The following is a 25,764-nucleotide window of genomic DNA, read 5'->3' on the forward strand; positions in this document are numbered from 1 at the left end:
GTGATGATGGGAACAGTTGACATGTGTGGTCCGACGTGGCTGCACGTGTCGTGTGAGTTAGGTCCACCTTGCAAGGTTAAATCGTATCGATTCGCCGTCTCTCTCGGTTAAGAGAACCTTGGTCACTGCGTCACATCGTAGTAAAAGATTGAAATGAGATTGGAAAGTTGAGGTTATGAGATATGACTGTGGTACTCTAAAAGGATAATATGATCAACCATGCATGCTCTAGATATTCAGACAAACCTAGCTGGTATTTGTATGATAAATTTGAGCTAAAATATTGAAAGTAAGGATCCACTATTAGTAGCTTTTCAGCAAAACAAACCCAGAGCCAAAAGCCTGCATGTCTAGGAGTCGGCTAAGTATATACCATAGTCGGGTAAGTCTTGCTGAGTATTAGTATACTCAGGGTTTGTTGTTACCCTATTTTCAGGTAGCTACTGCTGGCTGGAGCTAACCAGAATTCACATCGGTGGGCTCGATGTGACGTCCTCACGTCATCGTAGTAATCGTTGTTTTTCTAAACTAAACTTCTATTTAAATTTCGCTGCATGTTGAACTCTGATAATTTGTTTAAAACTCATTTTGTAAAGCTCTGTTTTGTAATTTAAATTTGAGAAACTTCTGTTTGCATGTAATCATCTGTGCTCGCCTTCGGGTGAGACTTTCGGTGTTTTCGATCCTTAACCCAGCAGGCTGTCGGATTACACCATTTTAAGTGCGCGGTGGCTTGATTAATACTTAAAATGATAGTTAGCGCACTTAAGCCGGTTTAATTTGGGCTGTTCTGTCACAATCATGTTCGTGGATTTCCTCTTGTTGGCATAGTTGAGTTCACCATGTACGGATGCACAAGGTACTTCAGAGAGCGGTACCAGGCAGCTGCTGTCTTACTTAATGATCCAGGAGTGATTTTTTGTAATAGGGTCACTAACTACATGAAAGAAAAGATTGAAAAGGCTCAATATCACAGAGTGGTCTCCATGGGCATAAAGGATCAAAGGTTTGAGGTTTCATGCAAGGACAGGGCAGGGTGTCCGCAGACAAAGGGTCGTTCAGGATTGCTTGATAACGCCGGAAGGCAAGGTTTTTTGCAGATGCAAGAAGCCACAGCTTCTTCACTTACCATGCTCCCATGTCATTGCGGCATGTTCAGAATCTGGGTTGGATCCTAGGGTTTTTGTTTCAGAATTTTACAGAAAAGAAACCGTTGTGCACACTTGGTGCCATGAGATATATGGCATAGGCAATCTGTGATCATTCACTACACCAAATATCTCTCCAATGTACATTCCCAATCCAGATGCTAGGAGAGGGGTAGGTCGATGGCAGACACTTCGTATCTGTAACGGAATGGATGAGTCTGAGGCAGGAAAGAAGAAAAAACGATGCAACCTGTGTGGAGCAGATGGTCACACTTACAAGAAGTGCCCTAAAATGCAAGAAGATAATGCTGGTGCTGAGGTTGGACCTTCTGGAAATCCCACCGATGGATTACCTCCGGATTTTGGAGCCCGTCGCGTCTAGATTTCGTTATGTGTGCATATGTATTTGAAACAGATGTATGGATATGTATTCCGACCTGTATGTGATAATTACATTTCGTTATGTATGGATATGTATTTGCACCAGATTGTAGCATGTAATATTACGAAGGTATTTGTGTAGTAAGATTACTTGGTTGCAGTTCTAAATGTGTAGGTTGGTTCAATTAGATTGCTCACTGAATGTAGTGTATTGAAATAGAAGGGTAGTTACGAATCATAAATTTTCGGTTTGCAATACAGTTTTGTAAACAATACTACGATTACAAAGCAGAGGCCTAAGACGTTCGTACTACTAGGTACTTGAACAATGAAAAGCATGGCATGTGCAACACAATAACCTCGTGTTGTGAGTAAACCTAACATGCCTTAGGAAATGTAAAATGCCCGGATTACATGGTGGTGCTTTACTGAGTGCACCGGGGATATTTTCCCTTCCTAATAGCTTCAGACCCTGTTTCCTTAGCACGACGGGCCCTGTCTCGCTTCCTCTCCCTATCAGCTTCACGTTCATCTGCCTTCTGACGTTCCACTTCTGCAATCCTCTTCTGAATCTCTTCCTGGTTTTTCTTGCACTTCTCCTCCATCTGTTCTTCATGCAGCATTCGTTGCCACCTTTGTGTAGCCCACCTTACTTGACTCTCCACGTGGTCCTTATCCTGCTGAGATTGCTCGGTGTCTAACCATTGCACGAAATCACATAGAGGCGGTGGAGTCTTTTCCCAAATCATGTTAGAAGTCATTACTAGATCTGAAAGTGACAAACTCTGACAGTGTTTTGTAGTACCTTTGCTCGGTCCTTGCCGTAATGCTTGAGCGGGTCGTACTCGTAATTCTCGCACATGAAGAACCTCTTGCCAAAGTCGTCCCCCAAAACCCTTGATTTCATTAGTTTGCACGAGGATCCGCAAAAACACATAGGCACCTGGACTCCTTGGGGGACTGTTTCCATCACCTTACTCTATGGAATGTAGGTGGATCCTGAGGATGCCATGGTTGAGCCCTGACAATCACAAGTGAGCAATCAGATTGCTAATATACTATATCAACGCTAATCATTATCAGTAACTACACCTAAATGTACCACTAATCACTCCTAATAATAATTAAACTGATTGCTAAACTACTGTTTCAACAAAATACTTTCTACAATTTTCTAATATTTTCTAAAAAAATTTAATATTATCTTCCAATTTTTAAGACTTTCTAATAATTCTCTAACAATTTTCTAGTACTTTCTAATACTTAATCTAACACTAAATGTAATGTATCAACGCTAATCATTACAAGTAACTGCACCTAAATGTACCACTAATCACTCCTAACAATAATTAAATTGATTGCTAATCTACTATTTCAACAAAAATAATTACAACATAATTTATTTGTAAAGCGTAGAAAAATTTTGGTTACCTGCAGTCGCCGGCTCGAAAATCCGGCAGGACTTCGCCTCTCTCCCTCCCTCCCTCCCTCTTTTTTCTTGATTTCTGGAATTTTAGTGATGCAAATGAGGGATGGTGGGACCAGCCAACCCTTATATAAGGGTGGGAGAGTCGGTCGGCCCCCAGAGCCGGCCGCCCCGCTGCCAGGCGATCGGCCCCCAGGGACCTACGCGCAAATATTTTCGCAAAAATTTTTGCACAAAAACCCCTGCCGCCCCGCAGCGGGGCGACCAGGTTCCGGCCGCCCGGCAGCGGGGCGTCCGGGGTATATTCCTGTAAATTTCGAAAACGAAAATATATTTTTGTAAAAAAATGAAATTAAAAAATATAAAAATAAAAAAACTGCAAGCAGTTTGGCACATAGACATTAGACGACTACTCGGGCCCACAGATCCAACATTTCAGGTTGTAACCAAAAAAACATGAGACGACGGTTCAGTACACTTCATCTCAATCAAGCACAGACTTCTTTTTTGTCTGCTCAAAAAAAAAGCACAGACTTTTTGGGACTGAGGGACTACACTTCAACGGACTATCTCAAAGGTTCTGAAGATTCTGACGTCTGAACTGAACGTGAGCTCCATCTCAATCAAGCACAGGCTTCGCGCCATCACTTCTCCATTCTTGGTCTTGGCGAACAGCCTGCAGCTCGGCTGACATCTCAAGACTTGGAAGATCTGACATCAGAAATCGGCGACGCCATTCACCAACGCACCAGTACCACAAATTCACAGGCGCAAAGCAAAGACCGCAGGCTCAAAGCTTCGACAGTTTTGTCACGTGTAATGCATCCGCTCTAATTTTATTGAAAACCAAAGTTCCCAAATTTTCAGTTTCAGGCATGTTTACAGCACATGTGCATGCATACAAGCCGCAATTGACCACAGGAAGATACAATGACTCTATGCAGCACCTTTCCCCCCTCCCAACACACCCCTTGGAGCAAGGTCAACTTAATAATCACCACACCACCTTATTCAGTCTGCTTCCAACTTTACATCTTTCAGATCGATCCGCTATGCTGCAAGGAACAAGCCAACCAAGTAACACTGATCACACTCAGCTCTTTCGACAGCAATAAAGTGGACAGCAAGACTAAATGACTAATAATCAGTACGCAGACCTACCTTCAGACTGTTCTTCCTAGTTCGAGCATGCAAGAAGTTCGAGAAGGGAAGCAGCAAAGTGCATCTGGACCTCCTCGTCGATCGTCAAGAAGAGGGGCACATGCACGAACAACGATTTGATGCCATGTTGCTCTGCAAACCGAAGAGAGTGGTAGTACACGTAGTTGCACACGAATCGGCCAGCGTCATCCGAAGGCACCACGTCGTGGCCTATCTTCCGGAGTGACTTGGTTAATTCGTTCACTGGTAGGGTAGTCTGGTTGGTAATGAAAACGTGATTAATCTCAAGATCAGCAATGCTTTCAAATGGAAAAGACCAAAAGCCCTAAAGAGTCAGCTGAACTCAAATTCAGGTAACTGTGTGCAAGTAAAATCCATGGCTCTAGGCTCTAGCAGGTTGTTTGGTACAGTAAACAACATTTTGATTAACATATAAAATTCAGCGCTCTAGGAGGTTCATTACATAGCATTTGCTAATTTCTCACAGACTGGTATTTTTATTCAAATAGAAGTAACACGGAGGGATTGACTGGTGTTTTATTCAAATAGAAGTAACACAAAGTGATTGACTATTGGACTTCTATATCTCACTGACAATTTTGGCAGGTACAACCAAGTTATTATGAACTTCAGACACCTTTAAGGTAAATAATTTGTGCAGAAATTGGGTTCTAGATGGAGAATGAATTAGATACGATAGGGCACAAGATTAGAAAGAAATAAGAATGCAATCTACAGCTCTGTTTCAACATGTACCCATCAAATCAAATGTATTATTTAACTATTTACCTCTCTCGTCCGCGAGATGCTTCCATCAGATGGCACAATTGGGACCCTCTGCATTGGAACAATGAAGCTGATAAAATGCAATAGCAAAATTTATACAGATAAGAATAATAGGCATATTAGCCAAAGCAACCTGAGGTTTCCATCCTAGCTCATCTGGACAGCGGAAGGTGGCTTCATTTACAGCCTGGTTCTCAAGGGCAAACCTTGTTGCGCCACTGTTGACCCCAAAGTGGATCTGACAAATTTTCCATAGGAAAATCAGTTCCAGTGTTACCAAATACAAGCTAGGTATTTTTGTTTTGTTTTTAGAAAAGGGATGATCACATTGCTATATCAGACATAAACTGCATCCAAAAGTGGAGCTCCAGCTCTGGGTGCTCGCACAGTCAAATGCAACCCTGAATTACTAATCAGTGACAACTGCCGAGGCCCAGGAACCGATAATGCAAATGGTGTCTGACCTTGTTTCTGAATCAGGTAAATTATATATCGATTAAATACTAAAGAATTCATTATTCCATCTGATGATGCATGAAGGAACTTGCTACTTGGACTGGAATAATTTAAATGCTAACCTCCTGGATGAGAGACATAAAAACATGGTGAACAGTAGAAGTGTATAACACAGACATTTTAGATAAAAATTAGAGGAAAGCTGCTTCATCTAACATAATTCTAGAACACACTATCAAGAATACGACTAGCAGTAGGCACTCACCCAGATTACTTGTCCCTGCGCAGCCGACCCGTTCTCTCTGTCTGTAATAGCAGATTCTAAAACTTTATGTAATGTGCCAAGTGCACCCTGCCCTGCTGTTTCAAGAACTGTGCAGCTGCTGAGCACAAGATTTTTTGGCAACCCTCTCTTTTCCATAAAAGACTTAAGATTGGTCACAATTTTCTCAGTTGGGTTCTCAGCAACCCCATGAAACTTCTTAAATCCAGTAACATGGACAGTCACAACTGAAGGTCCTTCTGATCCCATTTACCCTTTTGAAAAACACCTAACACCAACAAAATCTTTTCCAAAAACCTGAAAATTAAAGATAAATTGATAAACATTAGCAGTACACACACATTACTAGACGTAAAGCAATTGTGGCAATCAAGTTCCAGAAAGGAAAACTAATGTGGCCAAACCATCAGTACAAACTTATCAAACCTTAAGACATGGAGCAACTACTGCAGGTAGTTCCAACTGAGGAACACAACTCGCATGCAGCATGAAACCAATGCAAACTAAAATGTCGGTAACAGTACATTAAACTTCAATAGCAGTAAAGATTATTGAGCGACAAGAGAAGGCATTGTTCAGTATTTTATTGAGAAATGAATGAACCACCAACAGTAGCATCACATAAAGCAAAAATATGTACGACAAGAACCTAATTCTTGTTTGAATGATGACAACCTTATTCAAATTTCGAAGACAAACGTATTCAAATAAGTAGGAAAAGAACATAATTCCAAAGAAAAACACACTGCTGACAACAGCACCAGAACTGAAGAAGCAAGAGCACGGATCCTATGCCTCTACCCCTACCGAAGCAAACCTGGCCAAAAGAACAAATTCCTTCTAAATTCTAACTAGCAAAGTTCCTACCAATATGAATGGAACTAGCACGCAGCCTTCAAAGTTCAAAGTATCCACCTTCCAATCCAACCCGGCTACAGTACAATCCAAATTAAAGTTCACCCAACCAGCTATCGTGCTATATATTTTTTTTCTTTGAAAAGCTTATGGTGCTATATTTTCACAAAAAGATCATTCACGAGTACAATCACTGAATCACATATAAACTGAAATCGATGTGCCCCTGTAGAGAAAACTCAGCAAATGAAACAAAGAAATTCCTTTCAATCATTATCGCGGTCACTAGTCAGCTCTGTTTAGCATAAACGTCACAACTCACAATCAGCCAAAGCCAGCAGCCAGGGGAACCAGAACCACACAAAGTACCAAATCCCAATTCTCCATTGTTCCGTGCCAATCGAACAAGGAACGAACGCTGGCACTGATTTGCAACTAAATTAACAAGGAATTCGCTAGAACCCACGAGTCCGAGACACTAATCCAACTAAAGCAAAGCAAGAAGCCTTCCCGCGTGCCTAAGAAGCCAAGAAAGGTTGCCCGGAGTTTGGGCACGAACCAACCGCAGCCTTCCCCGCGCACCAAGCCGCCCAACCGAGCACACAAAATTCTCACCTTTGGGAGCGGAGGCACAGCGGGACGCGAGGACTGGAGCCTCGCGGCGATCTTAGGAGGCGTACCCCTCGTGCGTTTCTCGCTGCTGCGGGGGAGACGGAGGTGGATAGAGGTGGATGCGGGGGGGAGGAGCCAGGCGAGCCGAGCCCGTCCGCCCTTTAAAGCGCATCGCGCAGGAGAGTCAGGTTAGCAGTGCTCCGGAACACTAGAGCCGCAGAAGCAATCAAGAGGCGGTGGTGGGCCCGCTCTTCAGTGACTGGTCGTGCCGGCTGGGTGGGGCGGCTAGGTGCTAGCTAGCTACTACTCCATGGACACGGTGTGCAGTGTGCAGTTTGTTGGATGCCGTCAGGATCAATCAACATGACAAGACACGCAGGATGAAGATGCCGTCTGCAACATGGCTGGAGTTCTTTCTGGCTGTTTTCATCAAGCGTTCATATCGACCAGAGTTGCCACTGGCTCCTCTTCCATGCAGCAGAAATTCCGTGAGGATCTTATAATAATTCAGTTCATCCCAGACGTAATTTCAGACACATGAACCCCGCAGATGAAGTTGAGTCGGATATGGACCTGCAAGACTATCTATCGGCCCTCGATCGAGATGACGATGAAGAGTGAGGCTACGGGGTCGCGTCAGGCCAGGGCCCTGCTTTCGCCGCCGCAGTCGGCCGTCCTCAATGATTGCAGCAGGTGCGTGTGCCTATCGTGAAGCAGATAGATAGATTAATTGATTGGTCCAGAGAATGCGGTTTGGGATTAGCTCATCGAGAGAGGGAAACAGCTCTAGTAAGAAATCCATTGCATTTGCCAATTTACCAGTTCCTGCATCCACCAACTCTCTGAAATCTGAACCAGAAACATGGAGAGTGAATGATTACGGAGAAGCAGCAGCAGCTAGATATAACCCCCTGCCAGACCTATCAAGATTCGATAAACTTACAAAGAAAGGAAATGCCAGGCGCCCTGACCTATCAAGATTCGATAAACTTACAAAGAAAGGAAATGCGATCAAGTAAGGACAGATCATTAACAGCCATGTAATGGTACAAGCATCTATACAGCTTCTCAGTTGGATTTTTCTGCATGTTTAAAGCATTTGTGCAGAATGCAATGCATCAGATGAGAGTGACCAAGTATGATGTACCCATCCAACTTGCATGCGTTCCTCTCAGTAGCTGTGGAAAGGTGAATAACAAACGGGCAGAGCCAAACCACCCGGACCAAGTCGTTGAAGGAAATGAGAGGCTAGAACATTGTTCAAAACACAGAATTAAATTTAAGTTATTAAATAAGCTTTGATATATCTTCTTTATAAACGTATGCCTAATAAACCTCTTGTCGGTTGCTCTTCAAAAAAAAATGCTTTGATATATACTGTATGTTTACACGCTTTTTACTAACTTTTCTTTTGCCAACCAAAAATCATGTCATAGAAGTGTACTGTGAGTTGACGACATCTATCAGCTATCACCGTGGACCTTTTAGTTTTGGTCCTTGTCAAGCGGTAATCAACGATTTAGCAGTACCATAACCACTCTCTAACAAGATTCTCTCTCCTGAAATGGTAAAAAAAAAGGAGCTCCATGAAAGGTTAACCTAGTGATGATCTGGAGATTCCTTGCTTGGTTAGCTCGGTGAAGTGCAGAACAATAACCCAACAAACAATATTTTAATCATTTGTCTTTAAAAAGTCCAACCATTTAAAAAAATTCCGAATCTCCTGCAGAAGCAGTGGCGGAACCAGGATTGAGTTGAACCCCGGGCCGAGTTTTAAATATAGTTGTGATAAAAACCAGACGTTGACAAACTCATAGTTCAAAAGATACACGAGAACATAATGGAAGTTCAAAAGATACACGAGAACATAATAGAAAGATAGAAAACATACAACAAATGTCATCGCGAAATAGTATATTTATTCTTCTTCAGCAATTTTTTGGGCTTCTTCAGCAATTTTTTGGGCCGAACCCCGGGCCATGGCACGGGTGGCCCGGGGTGTACATCCGCCACTGTGCAGAAGGGTAGGTGCTTTCATATTCTTCCATCGGTGTTCATCAGCCTTATCGCCTTGTGCAATTTCTTTAACCAGCTAGTCGAATTCACGCTCCACGTTGGCCCAAAACAATATCATGCGGCACATTAAGGGTGCAAATTGGTGATTTTTAGATGCCTCTACAACCTTCTAAAAAAAGGGTTGGAGGGGCATCTAGAAGTCACCAATTGACACCCCTATGACACATGCAGAAATGAAAAAAATTGTTAAGCGCTGACGGATCATCAAACAGGAAAGTATCTCGATTGCATTTGGGCGTTTAAATCCCAGTTAGTCTGTGCTAAGTTGGTGACTGAACAGCCATGTAAATTCAGTAATCCTCCTTGAGACCAGATGCTATTTTCATTTGGCACCACACCAACCATTCAGGTTGCCTCGCCCGTTCCGTATTCCGCATTCGATTAATAATTCTCCAACCACTACCGGTGGTTTATGCTGATCCAATCTCAGAAACCAGTTGGCAGTAAACTAGCGGAAAATTAGAATACTGATGCCAAGGATCATCGTCCACCTAATTGAATTGTAAAGTAACCACTGCATCAGGACAGGATTCCCCATTGGGTTAAACTAATCAGTGGTGTCCTTTCAGTGCTAGCCTCTTGTTTAGATGCATAAAGTTTTGGGTATAAAGTACTGTAGCACTTTCGTTTATATTTGATAATTATTATCCGATTATGGATTAATTAGGCTCAAAAGATTCGTCTCGCAAATTACAAACAAACTGTGTAATTAGTTATTTTGTTTAGCTATATTTAATACTTTATGCATGCGTTTAAAATTTTGATGTGACGAAGAATCTTATAAAATTTTGAAAATTTGAAGTCAACTAAACAATACCCGGCCACCAACACCACCGAGTCGTCGGCAGTTGACCTGGATGGGCCAAGCAGCGTACCAGCCGCAACTCTTCAGATCCTGACGAGGGCGGGCGGGCAGGCAAGACAAACGTGTCCAATATATAAATTATATGTAAATATTATAATGGATGGATATCATTGGGTATGCAGTGCAGCTTCTGGAATGGTTCGCTGAGGCTGTGTTTAGTTTGTAAAAAAATTTGAGTTTTGGTACTGTATCACATTTCATTGTTATTTAATAATTAATATTTAATTATAAATTAATTAAATTTAAAAGATTCATCTCGTATGAGATAGTTAAATTATATAATTAATTATTTTTTCAACTACATTTAATGTTCCATGCATTATTCAAAAAATCGATGTGATCTGAGAACACCTAGAGGTAGTTTGCATGCCGTAATGTGATGCATAAGCATGGGGATTATTTTATTTTGGAGCTGAGCTGTGAGTGAGCCACTGGTGAGCCCAGATCCTGGTCGGAAAACGCAGCAGAAACCGGGGACAGAAAGAAAGCTCAAGAGAGGATCGGAACAACGGCGGCGGCGGCCGTGTGTGTTCATGAGATGCGCTTGCTTCGGTGTCGCCGTGTCGCTGTCTTACTCTTATCCAGACGTGCAAGCATCCCCGCGCATTGCATTGCCAGTGCGCGTGCTCTGTCTTTCGCGGGCCGCAAAGTGCGAACAAGCTTATTTTGCACGTTGTCAACGTTGACTCTAGTCTTGGAGACGAACTCTTTTTTTTTGGAAAGAGCAGAAGCTTCAGTTCGTTGTGCAGTGCAAGAGATAGCTCGGAGGCCAGGCCATCCATTAAGAATTCAGATGAAGCTTCTTCCCTGCCCATCTGCAGGAACGGAACCCAACTGCACGATCCGCACGAAATTCTGCCGTTAGCTTGGAGAAGCCAGAAATTGCCTGGCGTCGCCGGGGGACAGCGGCTCGGCGAGCGATTCGTCGCAACTCGCAATCACAGGAACGGGAACGGCGCGTCTTTTTTATTTTTATATTTTTTGAAAACATTTTTTACAGAAATATATTTTCAATATCACAATTTACAGTTTTGTACCCCTACCGCCCGGCAGGGGGCCTGCCGCCCAGCAGCGGGGTGGCAGGGACTTATATGTAAATTTAAAAAAATTTATTTGCGCGGGAGCCCTTGGCGGGAGCCTGCCGCCCCCCTGGCGGGCGGCAGGCCCCCTGCCGCCAATCCACTGGGCAGCAGGGGGCCTGCCGCCCGCCAGGGGGGCGGCAGGCTCCCCAGTCCTGTATAAAAGGGTTTCCCTCCCCCTCCCCCCTCATTTGCTTCCCACGACATCCAGAGAGCGGGAGGGAGAGAGGAGGGGTGAGGGAGAGAGTTGTAACGGCGAAGCCCTGCCGGATTTTGGATCCTAACCGCAGATAATAAATATTTCTCAACTTTCTCAATCTAAATTTATTGTATGTTTAATTCTATAATTAGTGTATGCAGCAGTAATGATATTTTAGCGATTTAGGTAATGTTTTCAATATAATTTAGGTAGAATTAAGATTAGTTTTTAGAAAAACCAATTAGGTTAACCAACAACTTTTGTGGTATTGATTAGTTGTTTAATACGAGAAAAAAATTCGAGAAATAGTCAGAAATTGTAGAAAATATTAGAAAAGTATATGAAACATTCAGATAAATTGTAGAAAATGCAGAAAAATTTAGAAAATGTTAGAAAAATATATTTATAAAAATATATTGTAAAAAATTGTAGGAAATGCACGAAAATGTTAGAAAAGTTTATGAAAATTTAAGATAAATTGTAGAAAAATACAGAAAAATTATAGAAAATGCAGAAAACTTATATTTTTTTGTGTTAGGTATGGCCGGAGATACGCCAGGTCTATTTGACGGAGTCATAGACTCGTCGCACCGGTCCTTTCTTGCTGTGGTTCAGCGCGTGAAATTTAACGTGCTGCGTCCACGTCCACCAGCGGAGTTTATTCCTGTTGAGCCACGATGAGTGCCCAGGTGATATGTCGTCGGATTATGTTTTTAAAAATACGTTTGTTTCGTATACGTTTCGTACATAATGTACTTACATTTGATCGTTCTATTTTTCAGGTTGAGTGAGGCTGGTCTTCTTACTATAGGTCGTCTTGTTGAGAGTGGTTTAGTACAGCTGGGCAGGTCTCTACTTACGGCTCTAGTTGATAGATGGAGGCCTGAGACAAACACCTTCCACCTCTCTTGTGGGGAGATGACACCGACCCTATAGGACGTTGCGATGCTGCTGGGTCTTCCTATCAGTGGGGATGCCGTAGGGCCTCGTGTCGTCCCGCCTACGTGGTTGGACGATCTAGAAGAGCGTTTTGCAAATATTGACATCGCGATTGATGTAGAAGAGCACCCAAAAGCAACAGGCCCTGCCAAGGCATGGATCCTCCAGTTCCAGGTACATATCTTGTTATGGAACGATTAATGTTAGAGTTATGCTTTTTACTAGTGCAGTTATGGTTTTATTTTATAATTGATCTCGTACTCATAAATGTTCATCATTTCTATGCAACCCGACAATTTGGCACATGATGCTGATGATGATAGCGTCACTCGATCCCTTGAGGCATACCTATTGTGGTTGTTTGGATACATAATGTTCAACAACTCACACGGGGCCTATGTGGATAGGGTGCTTGTGCCTTACGCACTGGAGATCGCAGAGGCAGCTGTGGAGGAAATGCCTCAATACAATTGGGGTGCAGCGGTACTTGCAACCACGTACCGTGGCCTCTGCAAGGCATCGGTGCAAAATAAGCACAATGCAATTCTTACAGGATGTCCAATTTTGCTACAGCTTTGGTCGTACGAGAGGATAGCAATTGGTCGCCCGTTTGTCGACCACTCACCGTATGAGCTAGATATGTACGGTGACACCGAGGACGATAGGCCCACCATGGGGACTCTCTGGTACGCTCGTCAGGTACGGAAATAACTACTACTCATACTATTCTGTTGGCAATTCTGTTGCTTTGTTTTACTCTCTTTGTATTTCTTATTTGTACATATTATTATTAATTTTGTGCAGAAGAGGTGGGCCCACGTACAGTCTCGTCGGGCCTATCCTGATTTTGTGGCCGAGTTTGATCGGTTGACACCTGAAGACGTCGTGTGGGAGCCCTACTCCGAGTTGGCTATAAACACTCGTGCACCGATCGGGATATCTTCGGTTTGCTTTCAGGACCAGGCCTTATGGATGACAACTACAACGTTGGTGTACGACGTTTACATTGAGGCTCACTGCCCGGACAGAGTCAGGAGACAGTTCGGTCAAAGGCAGTTGTATCCTGTGCCGTCAGCATTGGATCGGGTCGAACGCCATGACCACAGGTAACAATTCATATACTATTACAGTGTCTATGCATTGTATAGTTAACTAATCATATTTGACTAAATTGTTTTCAATATTTAGTTTATCGAGGACTGGGCAACCCTTTTCCAACATGTGGGTGACAAGGGTGCAGCCTTGGGTCAATGGCTGGGACCAGGCAGAGGAGAACGTGGCGCTTGCGACCCCTGCACACACGGAGGCTTCGTACAGGGCGTACCTGAGCTGGTACCAGCCTCAGACTCGTTGCCGCTTGATATATGCTGACATGCAACCACAGCCGCATGTTGCGACAGCACAGGATGGGTACGCACGACATAGGGACGAAGCATTAGCTGGGGTGGTGAGTCAAAGTTATCATCGCTTTTCAAATACTTTGGATTACAGTGTTAATGCCTTTTTTTTTCTTGCTTGCAGTTTGAAATGTGTAGGTTGATGGACTTAGATGCCAGGGCGAATTTGATGAGGATTCGAGGGGGGATCTATGATGGATAGGAATGAACAGGAGTCGGCTTGGACCCGAGTTTCACAAAGATCTCATTCCATGCTTGAAGCCTTTGGTAGCCGGACATCGTACGATGACTCGTACGGTTCGTCTCAAGCCTCGACGTCGTTTCCTTGTGGTCCCACACAGCAGCAGTCTTCCCAAGCACCTTATTGGTCTCAGCAGCATTATCCAGGTACGTGAGGATACTTACTAACTTCCTACTTTGAAGCCAACAATTAATTCTTAGTCCATACAGGTGATGCACACCCACCTTACCAACCTCACGGAGGGACTCAGTTTAGTACCATGGCACCAGCTGCAGGGATGTCATTTCAACCAACACAGTCACCACCACGACCTTTCGGTAAACATATAGTCAATATCTTAATTTCAATTAATTGTGGTATGAAGTCTAATTCCTTTTGTATTTACATATAGGATCACAACAGGGGTATGATGCTGGACCTTCTTCGTATTACCCTACGGCGACAGCAGAAGGAACGCAAGGTAAATACCTAATCTGTAGCCCGAATTTATCATGTGCTTCTTATCTCTATGAATATTTTAAATAATTTGAACGGTTTACAGGATCGCCCCACCAGCTTCCTGATATGGGTCATTCCTCGTATCCACCACCACCAGGTACGTATGATGAATATATACCAAAATATATGACTTATAAGACGATATTAAGATATCTTAATTGCTACTGTATAGGGCCCACACAGGATACCTTTGAGGCGAACTTCGAAGATTGGAGTCGGTTATTTTCTACACCTAACCCGCAGGCCGATATTACCTTCCAGACACCTGTGCCAACCGGACGTCCAGGTAGAGACGTAGGGCCTCCAGAGCGACACACCTACTCTACAGACCACGTCCACGCTCAGCGTAAAAGAGGTCGACATGGCCGGGGTGGCCGGGGTGGTTAGGATGTGCTTCTAGTTGTTTCTGTATTTTTGTTATGGACATGTCATCATGTTATACTTATTTCGTTCTCATACATCACCTATTTCGTTCTCATTTGCGTTTGTGTGTGAATTGCTAGCTTATACGTTTCATATTCATATTCTTTACTAATGGTTTTTATTTGTATCTATATCTAAAACACATCTAATGGCCACAGGAAGCTGTCCACAGTAGGGAGCCTGCCGCCTCCCTGCCGCCCAGTGGATTGGCGGCAGGGGGCCTGCCGCCCGCCAGGGGGGCGGCAGGCTCCCGCCAAGGGCTCCCGCGCAAATAATTTTTTTTTAAATTTACATATAAGTCTCTGCCGCCCCGCTGCTGGGCGGCAGGCCCCCTGCCACCCCCTGCCGGGCGGTAGGGGTACAAAACTGTAAATTGTGATATTGAAAATATATTTCTATAAAAAATGTTTTCAAAAAATATAAAAATAAAAAAGGCGCCGGGAACGGCAGGCTGTAGCCCAAGGATGGCACAGGAAAATTCTGAGCCCGAACCAACTTGATGGGCCTTGACCTATTCCCCAGCCCGGATAAGCTGTTAGGGAAGTTGAGCGGGGACAGCTTCTCCGGCTGCGTGTTCGCCCGCCGCCGTCGGGTCGAGCAGCACGGACGCGCTTCCCGGCCCTGAAGGCCTGAAGCCTGCCTGAACCACACACAAACACACACATTCGGAATTCCGGATGAGCCCTGCCCCGACGCCGGCCGGCCGGGGTTCTGCTCCACCGCCTTCTTGACGATGGCCTCGGCGTTCGGGCACGCGTCCCTGTAGAAGTCGATCGGAGTCGGGCTGGGGCTTGGGTAATGTAACCATCGAATGACAATACAATTAATGGGAGTAATGGTATTGTTAAGTGAATATTTCTAGATTACAAGGATGAAGTAAAAAAACTATGTAAAACAAAACACGAAGAAAGAACTCAAATAAACGCTGAATTGGACGAGTTCTACTGAAATCAGTAGCACCGGAAGAAACGATGCTATAGACATCGGTGCATCCGATGGTTGTCGGATGATCCGACGGCCTGGCTATTGGCACAAGTCTGTGCGCCTCTGGAGATCAAGTGAAGCACCGGTTGAACAGACGGCTTCAAGATAGGCATCGGTGCATTCAACATACCATGTTCCAGAGACGATGTCAACCGCACAGGGAGAAGATCCTTCAGCACCGGTTGAACCGGTGAAGCCTCGGTGCATATCATCGGTGTAATGACGTCAGCAGAAGAGAAGAAGGCCAACGGCTAGTTGAGTGCTGTGAGTGACCGGTTTAACCGACGGGCAAGCATCGGTTCAACCGGTGGTCACTGTGTCAGCAATCAGAAGTTCAACGGCTACTTCGGGTCTTAGAGTGACCGGATGAACCGACGCTACCCCTGCCAGAGGCATCAGTTCATCCGAGGATACGCATATTTCTGCTGACCGTTGGAGCAACGGCTCAACGACTTGGAGGCCTATAAATATGGCATCCCCCGGCCATTTGAAGATTGCTGGAGTTCAAGGAAGTCACATACACACCAAAGAACTACTCCAAGCCATCCAAGAGCTTAGTGTTCATATCCTTAGCCCTTAGCACACTTTGAGAGTGTTGTGTAAAGGATTAATTCTTAGTGAGTGAAATTGCAAGGTCTTGAGCCATTGTGCTGTGGTTCTCTAGTGAACCAAAAGAAGAGCTTGGTGCGCCGGCTCCTTGGAGCTGTGAAGCTCGCCGGCAACGTCATCGACCCTCCGACTTGGTGTGGAGCGGCGACGACACTTTGTGCGGGGGATGTGGAGACCCCCATCCTTTGTGGAGAAGTTCCTTAGTGGAACCCGGGGCCAAGGTGACCGTGATTGTGTTCACGGAAGAGACTTGGTGGCCGAGTAGCAATACTCTTAGTGAGTGCTACAACAACGTGGATGTAGGTGTGTCTTTGTGGCTAACCGAACCACGAGATAAACACCCGCGTTAAGAGTGTGCTATCTCCTATCCCCCTCATTAAGTTTCCGCATTTCATACTAGCAATTTGTACGCCTTTACTTTTATAGAGTAATTTCTTGATAGGAAAGGCTATAGGTTGCTAAACTCTTTTGCGATAGGGATTTCACACTAGAACAACCATAGTTGCACATCTAGATAGTTTGTTTTAGTTTAAGTTTTGTGCAAACTAATTGGAGCTATAAGTCTAAGTTTTTAGAGTGTCTAATTTACCCCCTCCTCCTCCTCTTAGGGTAGAGCACCCGATCCTTTCACGTACGTAGCCGTACGTATAGGCGCCGTAGCCCGCCCGGCCCTCAGCTTGGCAGCACGTCAGATCACAGCAGCGCAAGCATGGTCGTCTGAGCGGCAAGCCTGGTCATCGTCTCTCCCACGTGTTCCTGCTGCTGTCTGCTCTCTCTAGCTGGCCGGACGTACCGGGTAAGTTGCAGATTATACTTGAATTCCCGCGCATCGCTGCCAAAATTTAAAGTTTAGTTTAGATGACGGTCTGAGGTTATTATTTAGGTAGTATATTTGGAGATGAATAGAAATAATATGAATAAGATATTCTAATAGATATACGAAGACAACAAATTAATTTGCCAGCATGACAGCAAGTACAGACTGGCATCGAGGAGTCGAATGACCAAAGCATCGGTTGCTTCCACGAGACTAAACAATCAATGGCCAATAAAAGATCAACGAAACGACGAGTGAGAAAGATAAAGCCTTCGAAGAACATGAATGAAGAAAAATGTGAATAAGATATCAAAACATGAATGAAGAAAAATGTGAATAAGATATCAGCTGCGCCGAACGGGCAGTCGAAAGGCGCGTGCGCGCAGGCCTCCTCGTGGCCGCACTTCTCGGTGTACTGGAGGGTCTCGTTGCAACTGTATCTCGTGAACCGGCATGGGGTCACTATCGCAGTCATGAAACTCTCTAGCTACCGGTTGCGGAGGTTGTCAATGGGCTCGCTGCAGCACCAGCACTTTCAGTTGATACGTTGTCCGTGCTCTCGTCTTCTTGGCAGCTGCGTCGATGCTACAACCCATGACCTTCTTCTCACTCCTCTTCTACATCTATTTGCTCTGGTCTAACCTACGCTGTGACGGTACCACCGGTGAGGAGTTTGTAGGTGAGCCTGAGGAAGTCAAGCAGTCTATAGAATGGAATCCAAAGAGCTACGTATTACTTCCTCTGGACGATTTTATTAGGCATTGAGCAGATTAAAGAGCTCACTAATCCAATACGATATCATTCCTGGGAGGCTGGGACCACTGATATCGTTCCACACTCCTCCTTGTACCAACTAGGGTGATTTTTTTTTTAAAAAAATGCTCGCCGCCATTCTGCCAAACACTGCTATGGATTTCACCAACATATCCAATTCAGTTCAGTTCACTGCAGAAATTTTAGCCCTGGGCCATGATAGATCCAAACAGAATTAAAAAGCAGCAGATCAGACTTGGAAAGAGCCCTTAATTCCACAGCATGGTTGCACCAAATTGCAAAACTGTGCTCGTCGGTGTGTCTGTCCCTGCCCGCTTGAGTTCAACTAGTTCTCGATCCGATCAGCCTTGTCTTTGTGTAGAAAGGTCAAATATAATTAATATAAATCAAATTCCAAATCGGGGATGTAGCTCAGATGGTAGAGCGCTCGCTTAGCATGCGAGAGGTACGGGGATCGATACCCCGCATCTCCACTTGTTTTCGTTTTTTGGGTTTTGCTTTTCCCATCTTCCGCTTTCCCGGCTCAACTGCAGATCTGTACATCTTTTGAGGTGCTTGGGATATAGACTGTTCAATCTCCTCAGTAAAAAGACGTTACGAAAACATTTGGAACTCTTTCTTTTTTTGCCTCCGTTCTCAACTTCTGATCTTGCTCTCAACCGTGTGACAGACCGTGTCTTTCGAGACATTTGCACCGAAAGACTGCTGTGTTCAAGTTTAACATCTTAAAAACAGCACAAAAGCCTCCATCATTCGCCATGATTCGAGCTTTCAGTCTGCCTATCAAGCCTTCCAAGAAAGAAATACTTTGCAGCGCACACTTATTTTTTTGTTTTGAAAAGGTATCCAACGCACACTTTCAAAGTACACGTACGACTCTGGACTCAAGCGAGTTTCGGTGTCTTTTAAGGCACAGCCCCCCTGTCTGGCCGCTGGCTCTCTCCCCTTCCCCTTTTGTTCACGTCGCAACGGTAAAAAAAAAACAGGCCGGTTTCTCTGGTGATCTACCGCCTCTTCTCCAAGTACACCAGCGCTGAATTGTGCCTCCGTGTTCAGGCTACAAGCTTCAGGTTCAGGGTCTGCAGTACCATACAATGATACAAATACATCCAGACAGGCAAGCAAACAAGCTCCTGCCGTGGACCACTCACTCCGGTCGAAGCCTGTGTGTTGGCTGCTTCACATGCCACTTCATGCCAAAATGTTTGAGCCGATTTACCCGGCTACAGACCCGTACAAAAAAAAAGAAACGGTCACACCTTTAAACTCAATCACTCATGCATCCAAAGTTCCAAACAGTAAAAAAAAAGTTAGGCGGGGCAGGCTCTAGAGCTGAGAAGCCGGCCGTCTGGTTCTCCTTCTCCAGCCCCCTCTGGTTGTCGGTGGGCCTCCACGCCCCTGGCCGGACTCGGCGTCGAGGTTCACCGGACTTGCTCCGCGTACGGCCGTCAAGGACCACTCTGCCGTACCGTGCCACAGCAAGAGCAAGACCACAGCGCTGCTGCACCAACCGAGAGAGCAAATAGCGAGACATTACAGTATCACATTGCAATTCGCAGAGACTGCAGTACCAACAGGATTCTGAAATCTGAATGCAAGGTGAGGCAGGGGCGTTCATGTCTTTGATAGTTCAGAGTTCAGACAATGGAGGGCTTCAGACAGGTAGAATTGCAGGCATTGGCATTGGCAAACAGCAGTCACAAATCTTTCGGCCCTTCCATCATATTCATTAATTTCTCCTATCCTCATCTGTACACTCGTCTACACAGCTTCAGTACAACATCATCAATACACGTGGCAAGGGGGAGGAGGGATACAAGTATCAGGCACCAGCATCAGCTTTGCCTACCTCGTACACAAGACTATCAAGCATTTCCGCTCGTGTTGTTCCGGCTTCAGGCCATATCCTCCAGCCACACCTTCAACAGAACACACGCACGCGCACACACACACCAGCCAGAGATTGGCTTAGCCATCGGTCATCTCCTTGGTTGATGGATGCAGGGATGGTGTATACTAGCCTTTTGGGATTGAGCGCGATGAAACCCCATGCAGAAGTTTTATGAACCCCAGGAAGCTCAGCTTCCCGTCAGCGTGTCTGATCCAGTCCTGGAGGACGACGTGAAGTGGCACTGATGGGCCAAGGCCAAGTTCCTGGCAAAAAAAAGATATCAGATGAGCAATGTTCAGTAATCAACAAACCTCATGCATGAACGCACAGTAGACTCGACAGATGGAACCATACCGACGCGAGTTCTTCAATCACAATAGGCCGGTTGCCTTCCTTATCAAACAGTTCGTATGCACGCCTAGCGTGCTGTTCCCAGGTCTCCAAGGCTTCCATCTGGTAAACACTGATGGCAGAAGCAGCAAACTCTTCGAAATCCAACTTTCTGTACTGAAGAGTGCACACCTGGTGCCATGACAAGCGCAGGTAAGTGCTGTATATATATCACACAACCCTATTACAATGGCAGACAGAGTGTAGGGGGCTTACTGTGTTAACAAAATCGACAACCCTAGAGTCCTTCATTGCATCTGTGGAGTTCTTCACCAAGGCCTGCATGTACCACTTGCCTTTCAGCAATTGCAGGGTAAAAGAAAATGTTTTGAAGTGGGAAGGAAAAAAATAATGATTACTAACCGATTTCAAATTTTGCAACGAGATATAACCATTCTTGTTTGGACCTAACAATTCAAACTGCTCTCTTACATAAAACAGTTGATTTGTAGTCAATGTCTTGGCTAGGGCCTGGAAAATGCATAGAAATACTTAGCAAAACACAATATACTAAGCTGGGTATGCAAAGAGAATGTTGACCGCCTACAGGCCATAATAAGAACCCTAAACATCTCTATTCTGATAAAATGCATACCCTCAAAGCAGACTTCCGCAGTGAAGACGAACTTATGTAAGCTCTCATTAGCTTGTAGATTATCATATCTAAAGGAACTTTCACTTGTTGAGCATTACGGATCCACGGATGACCTGCAGTTATCATTTATTTGAGCAAAGAGTTAAGCATCTTTGCAGCAGGACAACAGTGTGCAACAATGCAAAGCAAATATGGCACTTACTGAGAGCTTGTGCAGCTGTCATTCTCTTGCGGTAATCCTTATTAAGAAGCCTTTTTACAAAGTCTTTAGCTTCGGCTGTGAGAGTGGGCCATGGGGCCTCATCGAAACTTGGCTCTGCCTTCAAGACAGCTCGAAAGATTCCTGACTCCGTTCGCGCCCAGAAAGGCCGACTCCCGCAAAGCAAGATATAGGCAATCACTCCAATGCTCCACATATCTGCCTCAGTGCCATAAGATCGGTGCAGCACCTCCGGAGCAACGTAGTATGCACTTCCAACAATGTCATTGAGTCTTTCATCTGCAGAACATATAACATGGCATTATGACCTACTGTAGATTAAATCTAGACAAATAAATCATACACATGGGTCCTAATGGAGCTCAATAAGACAGACCTGGCTTCACAAAGTCAGACAAGCCAAAATCTATGACCTTCAAGGGAGAGTTTTCATCCTTTGAAGAGAAAAGGAAATTCTGGAAAAAAGAAAGCACAAATAAATGAGTCAACATACATGAGAGAAAAAAAGAATTGCATTGACTAAGCATTGTTAGTACTATTGACAAGAATAAAAATATGTAACGAAAACAACAGAATAGATATGATATCCAGTTTCAGTCTTGGTTCAGTTTCAGAGCATCTTGGCATTGGTACCTTCCAGGTCAACATTTTATCAAAGTTTGCCAGAAACCTACCTCTGGTTTCAGATCACGATGAACAACACCTTGAAGATGGCAAAACGATACAACACTCAAAATTTGCACCATAACGACCTTTGCATCCTCTTCGGAGTACTTTCCACCTCTGCAAATATAGAAAGAAAGTTCGAATCAGAAGCCTAGGATAAATCATTAGAACTGTCGAAATTATTTTAATGTGGATTTACAGGTACCTTGCTAATATTCTATCCAGCAGTTCGCCCCCTTTACATAATCTGAAACAGATAAGGAAACAACTCAGTAAGATATAGATGATCAAGAAGCGGGAAGTGCATGATCCTTATTCTAAATAATAAATAATAAATATTATTGACAAGGTTAGATCCTGAAAGCTGGTAACTTCGTGAAATGACTATATCCTTTATCAAGATTGAGTAACCGATTAAAATTTTGAGCAATCATAAGTAAAGTGGTTCCGTAAGGAATAGTTCTTGGGTTAATTAATGAATGCTTGCAGATAGAAACTCATATCAAGTTATTTGAATATAAATAATTGGACTCTCATGTATAATTTCATGTAATTGTCATCAAAGGGACAAATGACTGGACCATGGCCAACATTCCATCAAGATAGCTTACATCTATAGAACATGTGTTCTGAAGTCTGAACCTTCTAACATATACATGAAGCAGAACCTTGTCCAATGGAATAATATGCGAATGTAGAATATAAAAAAGCATCCTGTGTAATAAAAGGTGCACACAAACTTACTCCATAACTATATACACATTATCTTCATCTTCGAAAGCATCATAGAACTGCACCAAGTTATTATGGCCTGTCAGAGAACTCAATATTCTCACTTCTCTTCTCACATCTTCAATGGCAATAGCCGTCGTCATCTGATAGAAAACTTTATTTAGTCGAAAACATTGATCTTAAATATGGAATCACACAATTTTCAGGAAACAGCTAATAAGTAAACAAATAATCCAACAGTTCAATAACCTATGTCTAACTCTAAAGTACACCCGCATTGTTAATAAACAATTTCTATATGATTAACCAAACAAACCATTTCTATATAAGTTAACCAAATACACAGTCCTCTTCCATGATAACGGCAAAATAGGTCAACAAAAAATAGTACTTGGCATACATATGCTAATCTGAGAGCACAAATAACGGTCACTAAACGAGCTATCTAACAACCAATAATGGTCAGCCCAATATTACGACAACAGTGCACTGGACAGGCAATAAGTGTTAAATTATAGACACAAAGAAATGGAATGCCTCTTGCTGGCATCAATGCCTGAAAGGCACAAATATCACAAAAAAAAAACTCAAAATACCATTCCTATGGAATGAACCTATTAAAACTGCATTCGGAATTCCCTGAAGAAAAACTACTACTTATTGATGCGATTTGTTTTGCTTGCTTTTTATATCAACGAATGTTGAGCACATTTTCTGGAAAGAATGAACGAAAAACTGCTGTTGCTGCCATCCTATGATTGAGAGACAACACAAGAACATGGGCTATTTCTGTAGAATGCCAAACAAGGCCAATAACATGGAATGTGAGTAGCTGTGGGGTGGGGCATTACAGCATTGCATATGCAGCAGGACTGCCAGCTTTGCTCATAAAGGCACTGGGCTGGCCAGGGATACTGAGCATCTACAGGGTCTTAATTGAATGATCCCTCGTATAATAGCAGGGAGGCGCATAATGAGTGAACTCTTCAACGGAATTTAAGCATCGAGCTGTGATTCAACAGCTCTGCTCCCTTTTGACCTACAGATCTATCCAAGGGAATCATGTGCTTCCTAGTCTTCACAAAAAAAAAGGAATTATGTGTTTCGTCCACCTGCCGATGGAACATGAGGGAAGAAGATGGTAAGTCTCGGCAGCCTGATGCCGCCATGAGCACAGCATGAAGCCAATCAATGCAGGAGGCAGTCGACATCCAGATGGTGAGATGGAGGAGCCTCCCCTTTGATGGAGCCATCACATGAATGCCGTACCAACGAGGTCATCCTGCACCAGCAATCACGAGTACCCCGGGAGCTAAAAGAAACGATAAAGATGTCTCCTTTCCATTAATCAATTACTAAACGTGTTTTAACCAAGCTCGATTGGCAATCAATCTGCAAATTTGCTGTTAGTAGACAGGCAACTTGTGTAGGTTCCTAATTCTACTGCTTGGAGCAGCAGCTGGGAAAAAAACTAAACTAGGATCCAAGACCAGAAGCATGGGACTATGGGAGTGAAAGAATGCAGAATCCAAATGCTAGGGCTCAGTCAATACATAGAGAACTGCAGATGAATTAAAAAGACTGGATCTTTACGACAAAACTGAGCATAGCAGCATGGTGTAGACATGCTGGAATCCAACCACGCAGGAATCTGACAAAAAATTGGTCAAACATGCAGAATGCAACTGAACAGAGACAACAACAAAGAACGTAAAGTACAGAAACGTTCTTCAATCATCAAACGATGCAAACAGCTCAAGAACGGGACATGGCAATGGAAAGAAGATGAGAGGGAGTGTCTTCGAACCTTGGCCTTGGGGATGACCTTGACGGCGACGTCCTGACCCTTGTGCTCGCCCTTCTTGGCCTTGGCGGAGCAGGTGTAGCCGAAGTGGCCGCGGCCGACCTCCTCGCGGAGGTCATACTTGGCGAAGAAGTGCTTGGAGAAGCCAAAGCTCTTGTCTAGACCGAGCTCCGGTTCACCGCCCTCGGGGATGGACGCCTCGTTGGGCTTGACGGAGCCGTGCCGCCGCGCGAGGAGCGCGCGGATGTGCTTTGCGGGCGACGGTGGCGGGAACGGGCGCTTGAACCCTCCGCGCGCCGGCGTGGACGCGACACTCGAGTTCGCCGGCGAGCCCTTGTAGCTGGACGGCGGGAGCGGGCTCGGCAGGTAGAACGGGAATTTGGGCTGCTTGGGTGTGCCCGGCTTCGCCGCGGGCGCCGCCGCCGATGGCGAGGACGCGCCGTCGCCAGCGCCGGAGGCTACATGGGGATCCTCCTCCGCATCGAGGTCCGGGATTCGCGTCGGCTTGCCATGGCAGAGACCCATGGGTCGGCGGATCGAGAGCTGGAGGCTCTAACTCAACGACCCCGGATTGAAGCGAAATTTCCGCGGAATTTCTCCAAAAAACGAGGCAGCGGTTGGGTCAGAGCGGCATCCTGATTCCAACGATCCGAGAAATCAACCAGAATCGGTCGCAAGGGACCCTCATGGTCTCCAAATTCTTGCCTTGGACTTGTAGTGAACACCAAGAACCGCCAATACCAGAAAAGCAAGGAATCTTCAGCCGAAGATCTCGCCCGAAATTTGGACCCCCAAGAACAGAAAAAACAGGCCAAAATCCTCTCCTCGCAGTGGCCACGCACAGAGCCCCGGCGTAGCAAAATGCCAGGGAAAGAGGATGGACGGATGGATCAGACTATCTATCATGCACAGAGCAAGAACATATTCCTTGATTCCTGAAGTGACCAAACAATTGGAAAAGCTGGAAGCTTTGGGCGAAAGGCTCGGATCAGCGCGGAATGGGGGCGGCACTAGAGGAAACAACTGGCGGGCGAGTGAATCCTGTGTGAATTGGGAGGTGAGAAAAAGGGGCGGAGGAGGAGGCCTTGCCTCTGCCTTGCCTGCGCTTGCTTGCTTTTGAGCTCTTTTATTTTTTTCCAATTTCTTTTGGTCGTCGCCTTTCTCTTTTTTAGCCCTGTGCAGTTGTGCTGTGCTTTGGTGAGGGGGAATGGGGTGGTGGGGTTGGGGTTGGGGTGGCACAGCACGGCCCAACACACTGTCCATGGTGACATGCACTTCTTTTGTTCTTGGCTTTGTTGCCATCTGCTTCGTTTGGTCATCACTCATCACCTTATTAGTCCGAAGCTAGCACAAAACATACCAGAATTATTTACCTTGATTCTTTCAAAATCATTACAGAGGGTGAAATCAGTCGGCTAGGAAAATATTTTTACTACAACTTCATTTCGAATACATGC

General features: G+C 44.7%; 3 protein-coding genes and 1 non-coding gene across 4 annotated transcripts; 2 read left to right on the forward strand and 2 right to left on the reverse strand.

Annotated features, from left to right (window-relative positions):
• Window positions 1-3,760: 3,760 nt before the first annotated feature.
• LOC120661982 (pyrrolidone-carboxylate peptidase-like) lies at window positions 3,761-7,438 on the reverse strand. Its single transcript, XM_039941020.1, has 6 exons — window positions 7,112-7,438; window positions 5,624-5,938; window positions 5,036-5,140; window positions 4,906-4,953; window positions 4,117-4,372; window positions 3,761-4,010 (listed from the first exon to the last, which is right to left on the reverse strand). Exons 2-5 carry the CDS (start codon window positions 5,888-5,890, stop codon window positions 4,133-4,135), a joined length of 660 nt encoding a protein of 219 aa, XP_039796954.1. The 5' UTR covers window positions 5,891-5,938; window positions 7,112-7,438; the 3' UTR covers window positions 3,761-4,010; window positions 4,117-4,132.
• A 5,473-nt stretch (window positions 7,439-12,911) lies between these two features.
• On the forward strand, window positions 12,912-13,865 carry LOC120662951 (protein MAIN-LIKE 1-like). The gene is made up of 4 exons (XM_039941994.1): window positions 12,912-12,965; window positions 13,071-13,372; window positions 13,455-13,713; window positions 13,788-13,865. The coding sequence occupies exons 1-4, from the start codon at window positions 12,939-12,941 to the stop codon at window positions 13,863-13,865; spliced, it is 666 nt and encodes a 221-aa protein (XP_039797928.1). The 5' UTR covers window positions 12,912-12,938.
• Window positions 13,866-18,409: 4,544 nt separating this feature from the next.
• TRNAA-AGC lies at window positions 18,410-18,482 on the forward strand. The gene has a single exon. It is a non-coding gene; the product is annotated as a tRNA-Ala (tRNA).
• Window positions 18,483-19,670: 1,188 nt separating this feature from the next.
• On the reverse strand, window positions 19,671-25,462 carry LOC120661983 (calcium/calmodulin-dependent serine/threonine-protein kinase 1-like). The gene is made up of 11 exons (XM_039941021.1): window positions 24,311-25,462; window positions 22,516-22,646; window positions 21,977-22,018; window positions 21,780-21,888; window positions 21,482-21,560; window positions 21,088-21,384; window positions 20,886-20,998; window positions 20,654-20,761; window positions 20,507-20,569; window positions 20,255-20,422; window positions 19,671-20,163 (listed from the first exon to the last, which is right to left on the reverse strand). The coding sequence occupies exons 1-11, from the start codon at window positions 24,830-24,832 to the stop codon at window positions 20,026-20,028; spliced, it is 1,770 nt and encodes a 589-aa protein (XP_039796955.1). The 5' UTR covers window positions 24,833-25,462; the 3' UTR covers window positions 19,671-20,025.
• Window positions 25,463-25,764: the final 302 nt, after the last annotated feature.

This window comes from Panicum virgatum, chromosome 2N, assembly GCF_016808335.1.
Source record: "Panicum virgatum strain AP13 chromosome 2N, P.virgatum_v5, whole genome shotgun sequence".
Classification (NCBI taxonomy): Eukaryota; Viridiplantae; Streptophyta; class Magnoliopsida; order Poales; family Poaceae; genus Panicum; species Panicum virgatum.

What these genes read in the sequence shown, in the direction of transcription:
- LOC120661982 (XM_039941020.1), bottom strand. Translation starts at nt 5,890, where the DNA reads ATGGGATCAGAAGGACCTTCAGTTGTGACTGTCCATGTTACTGGATTT. An exon ending in CGCAGGGACAAGTAATCTGG is followed by an intron (nt 5,141 to 5,623) that starts GTGAGTGCCTAC and finishes AAAATTTGTCAG; the next exon opens with ATCCACTTTGGGGTCAACAG. An exon ending in GCATCTCGCGGACGAGAGAG is followed by an intron (nt 4,373 to 4,905) that starts GTAAATAGTTAA and finishes ATTACCAACCAG; the next exon opens with ACTACCCTACCAGTGAACGA.
- LOC120661983 (XM_039941021.1), bottom strand. Translation starts at nt 24,832, where the DNA reads ATGGGTCTCTGCCATGGCAAGCCGACGCGAATCCCGGACCTCGATGCG. An exon ending in GTCTGACTTTGTGAAGCCAG is followed by an intron (nt 21,385 to 21,481) that starts GTCTGTCTTATT and finishes TATGTTCTGCAG; the next exon opens with ATGAAAGACTCAATGACATT. An exon ending in TTGTCGATTTTGTTAACACA is followed by an intron (nt 20,423 to 20,506) that starts GTAAGCCCCCTA and finishes TCATGGCACCAG; the next exon opens with GTGTGCACTCTTCAGTACAG.
- LOC120662951 (XM_039941994.1), top strand. Translation starts at nt 12,939, where the DNA reads ATGGGGACTCTCTGGTACGCTCGTCAG. An exon ending in GTCGAACGCCATGACCACAG is followed by an intron (nt 13,373 to 13,454) that starts GTAACAATTCAT and finishes TTCAATATTTAG; the next exon opens with TTTATCGAGGACTGGGCAAC. An exon ending in ACGAAGCATTAGCTGGGGTG is followed by an intron (nt 13,714 to 13,787) that starts GTGAGTCAAAGT and finishes TCTTGCTTGCAG; the next exon opens with TTTGAAATGTGTAGGTTGAT.